Source organism: Myotis nattereri, assembly GCF_964212035.1.
Source record: "Myotis nattereri genome assembly, chromosome: 11".
Classification (NCBI taxonomy): Eukaryota; Metazoa; Chordata; class Mammalia; order Chiroptera; family Vespertilionidae; genus Myotis; species Myotis nattereri.
The window spans coordinates 6,365,098-6,379,548 of NC_138086.1; the positions used below are offsets into that span (position 1 = coordinate 6,365,098).

Sequence of the window (14,451 nt, forward strand, 5' to 3'; positions counted from 1 at the left end):
AGGCCAAGGATAGGTGGGGGCCAAAGCACTTTACTGCGGGGGGGGGGGGGGGGGAGGAAGGGGACTTTAAATTAATCACTTAAATAAAAATGAGGAGGGAAGGGGATGGGAGAGCATCCCTGGCCCGTTCCCTCCGTCCATCGTCCGTCCCAGCAGCAGCTACACAGGCATGGGCATCTCATTGTACTCGTCCACACCCTCCCGCTCATCAAACACGGGCTCTGCCTCATTGGCGTCCAGCTGTAGGGGAGGATGGTGTCAGGAGGGGTGACCCCAACCAGGACCTTGGCAGGGAACAGAAAAGGGGCTTGGGGCAGGAGGGCAGGCAGCCTTACACATTTCATCTCTCGATCCGTGAAGATGCGGGTGAGCACCACCATGCGCAGAGGCACTGTGAGGATGAGGATGAAGGGGAAGGCCAGGGAGGCCGCTGTGGACATGACGGCCCAGAGCAGGGCCAGGCAGAGCAGCTGCAGGGCTGTGAACAGGTGCATCCGGAGGGTCCGGACCTGGGGGTGGGCAGGGTGGGATGAGACGGGTGAGCCCAGGCTTCTCCCCAGCCGAGGGCCCTGGTCCCTGCTGGGACATCTGGTTCTGCCACATCCAGAGGATGGCTGACCCTTTTCCTCTCCACAAGGGTGAAGACAGAAGTGCCTCCTTGAGTGTGCACCAGAGCCCGGTCCGCACAGACTGAATGGTGGCTGGCCAAGTGGGCAGATGGGGGGCTGGGGGGTGACCCATGCAGCCCTCTGAGTGGGGTCTCACCTTCTTCACATAGGTGACATCTGGGTGGTGTTTGGGCGGCATGAGCAGCAGGTGCAGCCGCTCATAGAACTGGATCCCGTTAAGGGAGGTAACTCCCATGTAGAGGAAAATCCCGAAGAGCACGGCCAGGGGTATCTGCCGGAGTAGGTCCCCGATGACCATGGAGAGGCCTGGGAGGAGGGAGAAACAGTGGTCCCCAGGTCTCCACACCCTCAGTGGCCCTGGGGCCCCTCCAGGACAGGCAGGGCAAGAGGTGAACATACCCACAAGCAGGGCAACTAGCAGCCCTGTCACCCGTTGCTCCTTGACCTCTTGGATCTTGGGCTTGTCCCCGGGAGCCACAGCCTTGCTCATGACGGTCAGTGCGTTGGCATGAGTGACAGAGCGGACAGTGGCAGCAGCCAACCAGGGCAGGCCGAAGACAGCACAGATGCCGCCCATGGCCACGATGAGCAGCAGGTCCAGGTGGAAGCCGGAGCCCTTCTGCAGCATGCGCTCCTTCTTGGAGATGATCAGCCTGTGGGACGGGCGCTCACTGAACCTGGAGCCAGCTCAACAGGCAGGGTCTTTCCAGAGCCTCTGCTTTTGGAAGCTGGTGGTCCCCACCCATTCCGTCCAAGTGAGCGTTCCATCACGGAACTGAGCCCTTTCTGCATGCCCCCGGCCTCTAGGACAGCTCCAGCCTGGATGGGCCGTGCCAGCCCACAGCAGCTGGAGCTCCTGCCATCTACAAAATCACCTCCCTCTACAAAATCACCTCCCTCTACAGAATCACCTCCCCCTACAGAATCACCTCCCTCTACAGAATCACCTCCCTCTACAGAATCACCTCCCCCTACAGAATCACCTCCCTCTACAGAATCAACTCCCTCTACAGAATCACCTCCCTCTACAGAATCACCTCCCTCTACAGAATCACCTCCCTCTACAGAATCACCTCCCTCTACAGAATCACCTCCCTCTACAGAATCACCTCCCTCTACAGAATCACCTCCCTCTACAGAATCAACTCCCTCTACAGAATCAACTCCCTCTACAGAATCACCTCCATCTACAAAATCAACTCCAGCTTGGCAGCCTGGGTTCCCCTCACCCGCCAGCCCCTAGCCAGGGCTCTGGCCCATCCACACACCACCCCCCTGGCGAGGACCACGCACGTGGTGATTTGCGTCTCCATGAAGATGAGGATGAAGACCAGGATCGCGGGCAGCAGGCTGGCCACCATCATCCACACGGGGAAGGCGCTGTTCACGCCCAGGGGGTTGATGACCCAGCCCCGCTTTTCCGGGGCAGTCACCGAGAATCCACTGGGCACGCTCAGCTTCTGCAGGACAGAGGTGGGGCTGGTGAGCTTGGTGCGAGAGCCTTGGGCGGCACAGGCAGGCTGAGCCCTGAGATGTGCCATGGAAAGGGCCCGTCTGCCCCTGAGGAGACGGCTCTGGGGTTGGGGACCGCAGGGCAACATCCAGAGCCCCGTGCCAGGCAGCACGTTCTCACTGTGCGCGCTGCCTCACCTGGGTGTAGGTGTCCTCGATACTGTAATCCACAAGCACCATGATGAGGATCGCGATGGGCACCCCAAAGTCCCCAATCACCCGCCGTACCTGTGGGCAAGCGCCATGCTCAGACCAGAGGCTCCTGCCCCAATCCGGGCAGACCTGACTCCTCCTCACCCCCTCCGACCCCCGGCTCCCGCCTCCCTCAGGCCTCCGGCCCACACACCCGGCCAGGGAAGAACCGGCTGTTCTTGAATTTTCGCAGGAAGAAGGCAATGAAGAAGGTGCCGGCCATGAGCACCAGCGACAGCAGGGCTGTGTTGGGCTGGCCCCGGGGCCTCTCCTGCCCAGAGGGCTGGGCCGAGCTCCCATTCCCTGGCCCCAGCGTGGCCCCTGCCCCAGTCCATGTGGTATTATCGCCGCTGTCCACTTCAGAGCTGTTGGAGACCGAACAGCCATGGAGGGGGTGTTCCTGGAAGATCTGGGGAGAGGACAAAGGGCTCCATCAGCAAGATTTCCGGGCTCAGCTATATGCTGAACAAGACAAGCGGGGCGGGATCGCCAGCCTGCCCTCAGGAGCTTTCCTTGTTGATTTCAGAAAATATCCCAGCCCTCGCCGGATGCTCAGTGGTTAGAGCATTGGCCCAAGGACTGAAGGATCTCGGGGTTTTTTGTTTTTTTTTTAATATTTCTTTATTAATTTCAGAGAGGAAGGGAGAGGGATAGAGAGTTAGAAACATCAATGATGAGAGAGAAACGGCGATCAGCTGCCTCCTGCACACCCCCTCCTGGGGATGTGCCCACAACTGAGGTACATGCCCTTGATCGGAATTGAACCTGGGACCCTTCAGTCCGCAGGCCAATGCTCTATCCACTGAGCCAAACCGGTCAGGGCAGGATCTTGGGTTTGATTGGGTCAAGGGCATATACCTGGTTGTAGGCTCAATCCCCAGCCCCAGTAGGGGGCACGTGCTGGAGGCAACCAATAGATGTGTCTCACATCAATGTTTCTTTCTCTGTCTCCCCTTCCCTGCCACTCTCTGAAAAATCAATGGAAAAATATCCTCGGGTGAGGATTAACAACAACAACAACAAAAACTTAGCAAGAAAATAAAAAAATTAGCAAGAAAATAACTCAGAAGACCAGATGTGCGCACAGGAACCCGAGGCCTGGGAGGCTGCTCTAACTGGGAAGGAGCGGGAGTGTGGCTCCACCCAGGCCGGAGGAGCAGGATGTGGAGCGCAGGACTGAGCCTGTCACAGACTCGGTCTGAAGTGTGACTGTGACCGTCTGTCCTCTCAGGGGCTTTTTCCTGTCTGCATTTCTGGGTTGTCTGCCACTTTAACAAAAGTGATTACTTTGTTATTAACAATGTTTTTCAGATTGGTCTCAAGCTGGGGTGTGTACTGATGACCTGGCAGGACTTGTGGGGAGGCTAGGGGAAAAACCAGCGCACACTCGGTGGGCCCGATGGACTGTGGCCCGATGGACTGTGGCCGGGGATCTCCGAGCCAGCCTGGCCTCACACCCAGGAGAGAGAACAGAGAGGCACAGACAACCCGGCTCCCTCCAGTCCCGAGGCCTCGCCCACCTTAACCAACTTGTAGAAGGTCTCGTAGATGAAGATGAGGGAGATGAGGAAGGCAAAGATCTCCTGGGTGAAACGGGAGACGAAACGCACCAGGAAGCTCCCCTCCAGGGCCACCATGAGCAGGGCCAGAAGCACCAGCCAGAAGCCGATCCACACGCGGCCCACAAGGTACTCCAGGTCGTTGCTCTTGCAGAACTGCGGGGCAGGGAGGGGATAGGCCCAGTCAGGTCCAGAGCCCGGGGCTAACTGGCTGGGCCTGTTCCGGAAACAGGAGGGGCACCCCCGTGGCCTGTGGGCCCTCACCGAGAAGAAGGCCTCCTCAAAGACCAGCAGGGGCCCCGAGAAGCCGATCACCAGCAGCGGCTGGGCGCCCAGCAGGCAGAAGATCACGCCCTGGATCGCGGTGGACATGATCAGCTCCGACACCCCGATCAGGTCCTGCGTCTTCTCTCCTGGGGCGGCAGGAACCTGCTCAGGGGCTGGCAGCCCAGCCCTGTGTGCTCCCCACCCCCACCGGAAGCCTCTCCTTACCCAGCAGGCCCCCGAAGGTGATGGCAGGAGACAGGGCTGCAAAGTAAATGAAGATGACCGCAGCCAGGCACTGGGGGTCGAGCGCATCCCGGAAGTCACTCAGGTAGTGGGGATAGCGGCGCCGCACATCCCGGATCAGCCCCCCGAAGGGACGGCCTGTCCGCCGAAGGGGATCATCTTCCACTGTGTCCGTCGCCTCTACCATCTGCAGGAGCGCTGCAACCCAGGCCTCCATCAGGGTGCCTGCCGCAGCCCCCGCCCGCCCCGCTCCCCTCCGCAAAGGCACAGGCCACCCAACTCCTGCCCCGGGCAGCCCTAGCCTGCACTGGCCCGTACCCTTATCTTGGGCAGACTTGGGCTCCAGGCCAGCCCCCGGGGGCAGCAGCCGGCCCTGCTCCTCCCGCTTCTTGAGCATTTGGCGCTGGAAGTGAGCGACGGATCGCAGCAGCTCCTCGCCCTGCACTTCGGAGGGCGGCAGCACCACACTGCAGTCCAGGAAGGCGTTGATGGCAGTTAGCAGGTCCTCCCGTTCGTCTGCCAGGTAGGCTGCCTCGTGGAATTGCTGCCAGTGCAGGACGGGGGCTGGTGAGGGCACCGGACAAGGGCCAGGCGCCTGGGGCGGGGCTGGGCTCCGGGCTGGGGCTGACCTTGTCGGACATGAGGGTGGAGATGGAGCGGCCGATCTCATGGTAGTCCATGTTGGCGCTGCTCGGGCCCAGCAGCAGGAAGAGGAAACGCACGGGCACAGGCACCTCCAGCACCGCGTCCAGCTCCACTGCCTCCCGCAGCCGCACGAAGGCCATGGTGGGCCGGGAGAGGAACTCCACGCAGCCTGGGGGCACAGGGCCATCGTGGGCAAGAGCAGGGCGCAGGCCACCCTCCAGCCCCAAGCCCAGGGGCAGCACCGAGGCGGGCCTGCTGCCAGGCGCCCCCCCCACTTACCCACAAGGACCACTGTAGCCTCCGCATTCTCGGGGATCTTCTCCAGCAGCTTCAGCTCGTGCTTGGACTTAGAGCGAGTGATGCCGGCCGAGGGGGCTGGGGGCGGGAGCTCACGCTGGGGACGCAGAGCGGAGTTCAGCCCAGCCTGCGGGCAGCCCTGCAGCCGGCGGTGCTGGCCAGACCCGACCCAGGCAGGGCACACTCACCTCTCGCTCCACCTCCAGCCTGGTCTCGGGGACTCCTCCAATGAGCGGCTCGGTGACATGGGGGTCACTCTCGGCGCCCTGGCCGTGGTGATGCCCCAACAGGGAGCCCAGGGAGCCGGCCGAGATGTTTCGGGGGAAGGAGAATTCCTTCTCATCACTTGGGTGGCTGGTGGGGCAGAGCGCCGTGGGTAAGAAGCGCGACAACGGGGGCTGGGGGCCGCGGGCAGGGTGCAGTGGGCCGGGCCTCACCTGTGTTTCAGCAGCAGGGCCCGCAGCACGTTGGCTCTGTCCTCGGCCTGGATCTGGTCAGAGATGACCATCTGCTCCACCACCTGGTGGGCCACCCCCGGCAGGGTCTGCTGGTCCAGGTCCAAGAGCACAGCCCCTGGAAGAAGGATGACTTAGGGGGACCCTCAGGCAAGAAAGTGTCGGGCTGGGGGAGAGCCGGGGAGGAGGGCGCACCCAGGTGAGGGCCGCTCAGGGGACAGTGAGCAGGGCTTGAGGCCCCAGTCTCGTTGCCTCTCTGACCCATTCCTTCCTATCCCCCTCCCCCCAGGAATGTTGTGGGGCTCAGCAGAGGCCTCGGAACCCCAGCTATCAGAGTGGGAACCTGGGCCACAAACTGCCCAGGCACCCCTCCATGGACGCAGGTGGACTCCCCGGGGGCCCCAGCCACCCACGCCGGCTCAACAGCTCCTGACTGAGAAAGTTCCTCCCGCAGTGACCCGCACGCTGCCGCCCCGCATCCACTCCAGGTCCTCGCTCTGCCCTGAGCACCACAGCGCAGCTCTGACCTTGCCCCATCTGAAGACGACCCCGCCACCGCTCCTCAGCACCCCCTCATCCAGCAGCTGCTCTCAGGCACTTACTAGACCTCCCCCAGAGGTCACTCCTCTGAGCTGCCATTTCATACAGCAGTGAAAGTGCTTTTAAATATATTTTTATTGATTTCAGAGAGGAAGGGGGAGGGAGAGAGGGATCGAAGCATCAATGATGAGAGAGAATCATTGATCGGCTGCCTCCTGCACGCCCCCTACTGGGGACCGAGCCCTTGACCAGGAATCGAACCACTGAGCACACCAGCTGGGCAAGGCCGTGGAAGTCCTTTTAAAAGTCACCAGGTCATTTTCCTGTCAAGGTCAACTTTCAGAACACAGAACTAAAGAACAAACAGAACCAAAAGCCTCTGCGCAGCCACAACGGAGATCGCTAGGCCTGGCGATAAAGCGCCGCAGGCCTCAGGCAGCCTCTTTACTCCTCGTTTGGAAACAGTTCTAACAGCAGGTTTCTCGGCCCTCGGTGCTTAGAACTGGGCCTCCTGACAGTAGCTGAGCGAGCTCTCCCAGGGGAGGGAGGAAACAAGCAAAGAGCAGAACGGCGGCCGCAGAGCTCCAGAGGCTGCGTCTGTGCCCTGAAAGTCAGGGTGTACACCGGCCTACAGGTTGGGCCATTTTAGAAAGTGTTCCATCAAACCTGTGGCAAACCATGTTAGCACCCGAAACATACCAGCTTCGGTTATTGGGAAGAGCCCCTTAGAGCCCTGGCTGGCTTAGCTCAGTGGACAGAGCCTGCGGATGGAAGGGTCCCGAGTTCGATTCCGGTCAAAGGCACATGCCCGGGTTGCGGGCTCCATCCCGAGTGGGGGGCGTGCAGGAGGCAGCCAATCAGTGATTCTCTCTCATCATTGATGTTTCTATTTCTCCCTCTCCCTTCCTCTCTGAAATCAATAAAAATATTTTAAAAAAGAAAAAGAAAATGTCAAATAGACAAGATAAGAGAGGGGAGTCACTCCGGCAGGCACCCACGGCGGGGCGATCCCAAGGGCAGGCTGAGCGACATCTGGGAGGAGGCTTCCTCCGGGCTCCGCTGACATCGATCATGTGGCTCAAGACAGCCGTGGGGCCGTTTGGCCATGTGGTTCTCAGAGACCTGGCCTGAGGGGGGCGGGTGTGTCCTGGGCGAGGACAGCAGGGAGCAGGGCAGAGCAGGTACCGTGGGCCAGGGTCCGGCGGAGCTCCAGGAGGCTGCGGAAGGACAGGGAGGCCACGTGGGGCTTGCCCCAGCGCTCCGTCTCCTCCTCCACGTCCTCTTCAAACTTGATCCAGCGCGCCGTCTCCCGCCACTGCGGCTCCTGGTTCTTGTCCAGCAGCAATTCGTTCAGCTCCACAAAAACCTGGAGATGAGACGAGAGGGCACGGCAGGGTCAGAGCCTCTGGGGTTCCAGGGGCTGCTCTCAGACCGACAGTGTCGAGATGGGTGCGTGTGACTCTGGACAGCACAGGGCAATAGGCACGGAGTCTTAGTTCCTATCCAATCGGAGACTTTCTTTCCCTCATCTGTAAAATGGGAGCAATACCACCCACCTCAAAGGGCCTTTAGGGGGATTAAAAGAAAAAGCAGACAAAACACTGAGCATAGGACACAACTCACGGTAAGTACTTGGTGAAGAGTCGCCACACACACACACACACACACACACACACACACACACACACTGTGTATGATTCCATTTATATGCATTCAAGAACTGGCAAAACTAATAACAAAAGAGCAGTCGCCTCTGAGGGTGCTGGCGGGAGGAGACGTGAAGGAACCCGCCGTGTGCAGGAAATGCTCCATGTCTCGTGGAATGAGCCCGCTGTGTGTATGTGCACAAAGCCACTGAGCACTTAGCCCGAGTTCACTTTACTGTATGTCTATTAGATCTCAATAAAACGGTTTAAAAAATCCACCAGAGGGTCAGGGTTCAGGACCGCAGCCTGGAGTCTAAGAGGGGCAGCACCACCACGTCACTGAGTGGCCTCGGCCAATCACTGCCCTGGTTTACGGCTGACGCCACCGGGCCATCGTCTTTACAGGTTGTGGGAGGATCAATGAGTCAGAGGTAACTGGATTCTGGAAAATGAAGTTCAAGGCTCTGCAGAGCTATCTCTAGTCCAAAGGGCCCACAGACACCTCACTGCCAGAGAGGGGCCATGACAGGCACGAACAGTGTGGGAGGAAATGTCCCCACCACGGCGGGTGGGCCGGGCTGGGGGCGATCACTGCTGGTCCGAGAGGCAGGGGGAGGGGGGGGAGGAGAGGAAGGACGCGCGTGATGCCGAGAACCTGACCTCGTGGGGCTTGTGGGGGGCCCGGGGCCGGCCCCGAGGAGTGGGGCCAGGCTCACGTCCTTCCCGGCCACTCTGCCCGGACCCTTTGGCATTCTTCCGTACCAAGTGTCGCCGAACCCCAGGAACATCCTCAAACCGGTGACCTGGGGGGCAGAAGGGCAGGATCAGGCTCCCCCTTTCTCTTAACCCTGTTCCCACGAGCACTGGGCTTGGCCCCGGGCCAGCACTCACTCTTCATGAGGTCTAGGTCAGCCGTGGCCAGGGTCTGGGCCTCGCTCTCATCCGTGGGGACCCGGGGCAGCAGTGCCTGCTCGGCCCCTGTCATGCTTCCGATGCGCCTCCTTTCCTGCAGGTTGTAGCTGCGGTGCCCAGGCTGCGCTTTGGTCAAGGGGCGCCCTGAGGCACCTCCATCGTCACCTCCTGCTGTGCCGCTGGCCACTGCCACCACCTCTTCCACCACGGCTCTGGACAGACAGAGCGGCCATGAGACAGGGAAGGCCAGGCCCCCTCCCCTCAGCCAGGAGCAGGCAGGAGGACCCCACCCTCCGAGCGCCCCACTCTAGGGCGTGCAGTTGTGAAAGATGGAGGATTCTGGAAGCAGACTAGATTTAGGCGGCCCTCCCCGCTACTGGCTATGCCCTGAACAATCACGTCAGCTACTGAGAACAAAGTCCTGAGCAGCGCAACTGAGCTGAGGCAACTCCTGTGGCGTGGGGAGGGGTCGTCCGAAGCCGCCACTCAGAACAGTGCTGGCTCCCGCCGCCCTCCCAGGCACTTCCCTAACCACGGACCCCAGAGGGTCCCAGGGTCCCAAGTTTCTGACCACACGGGGTGAAGTATATGGAGATGAGCTTTGAGACCTCAGACAGCCCCTGTAGTCATGAGGAAGACATCACTCCTTATCCCGTCCACACTCCAACTTCTGCTCCTGTCCTCCAACCAGATGCCTTTCTCTCTGCCACTGCCAGTGATGGTTTCTCAACCACTGCCCGGTACCTAGCGCTTCCCACCGCACCCAGCCCAGGACCGGGACCCTCCACCACCAGGCTTCCTCTGCCCATGCCCTCGCTCAGTCCCCTGGGCTCTGCTCGCACCCTTGCTCACAATCTGACCCGTCTGCAATGCCAGGCTTCTCTCAGGCTCCCTCACCTCCCACTGGCCACCCGCTGCCCACAGGCCAGTGCCTACAGTGAGACCCAGCTGGGGACCCAGCACTACCTGCACAACGAGCCTGTGCACACCCTGGAGGGGCACCGTGCCCTTCACTTCCCTGCAGCCCTTCATGCTGCCTGGCACCCAGAAAACAACAGGTCCCTGATAGTAGCGACCTTGAGAACTCGTTCAAAGTGATTTCCTCCAGGCAGCCTTCTCTGGCCAACACCCCCAAACTCCAATCACCTGCTGTTGCTGACGCCGTGCCTGAACCAGGCCGTTTGGCATAGTAACTTGTTCTGGTGCCATTTCCCGAGATGATGACCAAGGTAGACTGGCAGCTCCCCAAGTGCAAAAGGGGTTCTTCTACTTCTCTTACGTCCTTAGGGCCCCAGGGGTGCTTGGAAGTCATCAGACCAGTCCCTGACCCAGAGCTTGATGAAGCCTGGGGCGAGGAGCTACTAGTGGGGGGCAGGGGAGGCAGCTCAGACTGCACATCTGTTCCGTCCCAGGCTACACCCTAACTCACACCACCCCTTAATCCCTACACCCACCTTTCGAGAAAGGGTCTATGATTGTTGGTTTACAGATGGGGAAACGGGCTTAGAGAGGTTATTCGCCCAAATAGCTAGTGAGAACCAGAACTGAGATGTAAACCCCAGTCTGATGACCCCAAGACTCTGCTTCTTTTCTCAGTCACCTCGCGGACAAAAGCAGGGAAGTTCTCTGTTTGGGGACACTTACCCCGTCTGGGCCCCTTTGCTGGCCTGGGGAGCTGCCTCCTGGTGGGGCAGTGGCGGAGGGGGAGAGGGACTGGTCCTTCCTGCCTTCCGATCAGCGCCTTCATCCTCCTGGAGAAAGAACTGGAAAAGGGACCCACGTAGGCAGAGGGCCAGGCTGGAGACCCCACAGACACCCTCCCGGAGCCCTGCTCCCACTCACCTGCACGGAAGAGGGTGTGGAGGCCGGGGACGGCTGGGTGAGTGCCCGGGCCCCCTCGGCCTCACTGGCCTCATCCTCATCTTCCTCTCCCTCCTCAATGGTAGGGGTCTCCCCAGTGGGGGAGGCTCCAGGTCGCCTTCGAGGCTTCCGTCCGGGGCCCTGGGGTGTCTTGCGGCGGCGGGTGTCCGGAGGCAGGTGGGTGGACAGTGGGTGATGGATGTGGTGGGAGGACTGACGGTGGTCTGCAGGGAGAAGGGGACTTGGCTGCCGGGCCCAGCCTCACTCCCCGGCCATCCTGGCCCCAGCCCCGGCCCCTCCCGCTAGGCCCCTGCCCCTTCCTTTGAGGGCAGTCAGGCCAGAGGGCCCCCACCCCCTCCTCAGGGTATCCCCTCACATTCAAAGTCTTCCTCCCCATAGCAGCGGCCTGGCTCTTCCCCTCCCCGAGACCCTGTCTCCAGAAGGATCTCCTCAAAGCGCTCCACGCCCAGGGTGCGGTGAAGTTCATCTTCCTCCTGCTCAGGGAAGCCAGGCACGGCAGGACCCAAGCTCTCTGGCTCTGGCTGCGAGGAGGAAGGGATAGAGAGAAGACACAGGGGCTCACCAGGAGCGCACAGCGAACCCTACCCTGCCCAGTGCTGGGGATCTAGTACCCCTGTCCTCTCAAATGCTAGGGATGGCCCTAGCTGGTTTTGCTCAGTGGACAGAGCATCGGCCTGCGGACTGAAGTAATCCCCAGTACCCCGGCCACGGTCTTAGGGTATATTGGATTCCAGGACACATGCCTGGGTTGGGGGCTTGATCTGCAGTGGGAGGCATGCAGGAAGTAGCCCAGCAATGATTCTCTCTCACCACTGATGTTTCCATCTCTCCTTCTCCCTTCCTCTCTGAAATCAATAAAAAAAAAAATGCTGGGGACTCAGACCTGCCCCCCAGCAGCCTACCCCCTAGTTCCAGGCTATCTGGACCCTGGCTGTGCCCATCCAGGCAGTTAGGGCAGCAGGAAGGGTCTGCTCTGAAAGTCTCAACAGAAACCCTGTGTGTGCAGCCCCTGGCAGGGGATGTAAACCTGCAGCTCACGTAGCTGGCGGTAAACACACTCCCTCTGGACAGAGGCAGCTGCTGAGCCTGAAAAGTAATTTCTGGAAGCACCTAAGCTAACTGACCTGGACTCGGGTCTGAGTCAAACTGAAACCAAGCCCCTGGACAGGAACGTAGCTTCACCTCATCAGGGAAGCCCCCCCCCCCCCCATACACCACAGCTGCATTCCCTGGGGTCCCTCCACTGCTCCCTGGCCCCGCCTCTCACCCCACCCCCACTCCCACCACCTGAGTCATACTGCAGGAGAGGAGCAGCAGGACTGCGGTGGCCAGTGGCCCAGTGGCCGGGCGCTTTCAAGAGCTGGTGCTTTTAGAGACTAGCTACCGGCCTAGTCTGCCGCCTTGGTCCAGCCCCCCACCCACCCCCTGCCGGTCTCAGCTCCCAGCGCGCCAAATATTTGCTCAAGAGCTCCTGGACGTGAAGGGCATCAAGATCTCAAAGGGCAGGGTATGGAGTCCCCACCATGGGGCTGCTAGCGCGGCTAGAGCAAGGAAGAGCAAGGGGAGGCAGCTGGGAAGAAGGGCGGGTCTTGGGGAGACTCCGAGGTGAGGACAGGAGCAGCTGGGGTAGCAGGGATATTGGATTCAAGAGGAGGAAGGGGTCAGGGGGCTGCTTCTCCCCAGCCCATCTCTGCAGCTCTAGCCCTGCAATTCCCAGGCGCTCCCCCCCCCCCGCTCCCCGCCCCCAACACACACACACACACACACACACACACACACACACACACACCACAGTTGGCACGCTGTGGAGAGGAAGGCAGGGGGAGGTGCTGAAGCGAGTGAGGGCACGGAGCTAGCGGAGGGGGGGGTGAGGGAGGGGGGGTCTTGAATCCCTCGCACCTGAGGGCGCAGGAGGAAGTCCATCGCCGGGCAGGGGTGAACTTGGGAAGGCGGGGGGAAGGGACCAGCCCGCGCCCCTTCTCAGTCACATGTCCACTGGGCCAAAGTGACCAATAACGGGCTGATTATGGCACTTGGGGTTAATCATTACACTTCCCAGGAAAATCGGGAGGGCCACGTGGGGTGGGGACCACGTGGGGGCGAGGCGGGGCCTTGGGTGGCATGTGGGGCTGGGGCGGGGCCTGGGCGGGCACGGCTAGTGGGCTCCGCCCAGAACCACTGAGCAGACTGCTGCTCTCCAAGGCCCCTGTGGGGCTGGGCACCAGCGCCCGTTTCTCTCTCACTGAGGCTACCATCGAGGTCTTCAGTAAAACAGCCTCAACTCCCTCCCCAGGTCTGGAGGCCCGCTGATGCCCCCAACCACTACCCACCTCAGACCCCTAGCGCCCCTCGGGAACCCATTACAGGCTCCCCTCACTCCCAAGCCTCTGCGCGCACATGCACGTTCGTGTGTACACACACACACGCACACACACACACACACGCACACACACACACACACACACGCAATGGGAAGCCTCAGGAGGAGCTCCTGTGGCGGGAGGAGAGACAGTGCGGTGGCCAACTCAGAACTCAGCTGGCAATACTCACAGTTCGGAAAGAATCGGCGCCCGAGGTGGGGCGCCTGGGGGCGCTGCTCATGGCCAAATCTTAGCCCTTTTCGCTGTCGCTGCGGCTTCCAGGGCAACAAGGTGGCGGCATAACCTGGACAGGGGAAAGGACCGGTCACCTCGTGGGGCGACAGCCCTTGGCCCAGCCCAGGCAGGACAGGATGCCGGCTTCGCGCTGCCTGGCTTCGAGGAGTCTCCCAGCTGTGCAAGATCCTCCCAGGTCACTAAGGGCCTCCGAGTGGCCCTTAGAGGCAGTGAGAGCAAAGAGAAGAGTTATTTATAGGCAGAAAGGAGGAGAACAAAGAGAAAGATGGGTGAGGACTGGGACCACAAAGGGCCAAGAGACTAAAGGAGGAGTTAGGGTAGAAAGCAGAGGTGGGAGAGGCTGCAAAAAAAGTAAGGGGTGGGGGGGGGGGCGGTGAGAAAGGAGTCAAGGCCCAGACCTGGAGAGAAAGCATCAGAGATGTGGGGGGGGGGGGGGCGAGGAGGGGGAGGGGAAGGACAGGCTGAGCCAGAAGCGGGAGCAGTGACCTCCTGGTGGCATGCGGAGGTGGACTGAGACCAGGGAGGGTGTGCTGGAGAGTGAGATACCCCATGGAGCAGGAACGTGGGGAGGAAGGAAGGGAGAGAAAGAGCTCTGGAGAGAGTCCAAACAGACAAGCAAGGGGGTCAGGAGACAGCCCAGGGCAGGGAAGGAGAGCATGGCTGCCCCCTCCCCGATGAACGCCAGGCCGGAGGGATGCAGGCCCCCTGGGGGAGGGGCAGGAGCCCCACTCCACTCACTCAGTGGGAGGGAGGGCGGACAGGCACAGACCAGGCCGGGTTTTATACTGGGGGAAGGGCACGTGAACCTGGAGGAGGTGGGCACCGAGCCCTGAGGTTCTGCCTTGAAGGGCAGTCCTGATCGCTCCCTTCCCCTACGGCCAGGAAAATCTGAGTGGCAGGGCTGACGCCCTCCTGACTGTGACTATAGGGGTGTCTGGGAGAACACTGTGTGGTGGGGGCGGAGAGAGCTGCAATTAGGGAACCTGACCGGTGGGAATCGGGGTACCCATTCACAAGTGGGGGACTCACAGGGGGGCAAAAGTACTGAAACTCCCCAC

General features: G+C 60.9%; 1 protein-coding gene across 2 annotated transcripts; it reads right to left on the reverse strand.

The window, feature by feature from the left end:
* Positions 1–11: 11 nt before the first annotated feature.
* On the reverse strand, positions 12–13,442 carry SLC4A2 (solute carrier family 4 member 2). Of its 2 annotated transcripts, XM_081101744.1 has the most exons (22): positions 13,329–13,442; positions 11,134–11,299; positions 10,740–10,981; positions 10,542–10,660; positions 8,877–9,109; positions 8,646–8,788; positions 7,525–7,705; positions 5,782–5,917; positions 5,533–5,698; positions 5,327–5,441; positions 5,032–5,216; positions 4,721–4,946; positions 4,385–4,600; positions 4,157–4,305; positions 3,854–4,048; positions 2,488–2,742; positions 2,280–2,369; positions 1,923–2,089; positions 1,029–1,282; positions 766–935; positions 336–509; positions 12–240 (listed from the first exon to the last, which is right to left on the reverse strand). In XM_081101744.1, exons 1-22 carry the CDS (start codon positions 13,377–13,379, stop codon positions 160–162), a joined length of 3,714 nt encoding a protein of 1,237 aa, XP_080957870.1. In that variant the 5' UTR covers positions 13,380–13,442; the 3' UTR covers positions 12–159. The 2 variants fall into 2 exon arrangements, with proteins under 2 accessions (XP_080957870.1, XP_080957869.1); XM_081101743.1 differs by having other exon boundaries at positions 766–1,282; positions 13,329–13,425.
* Between the last annotated feature and the right edge of the window lie 1,009 nt (positions 13,443–14,451).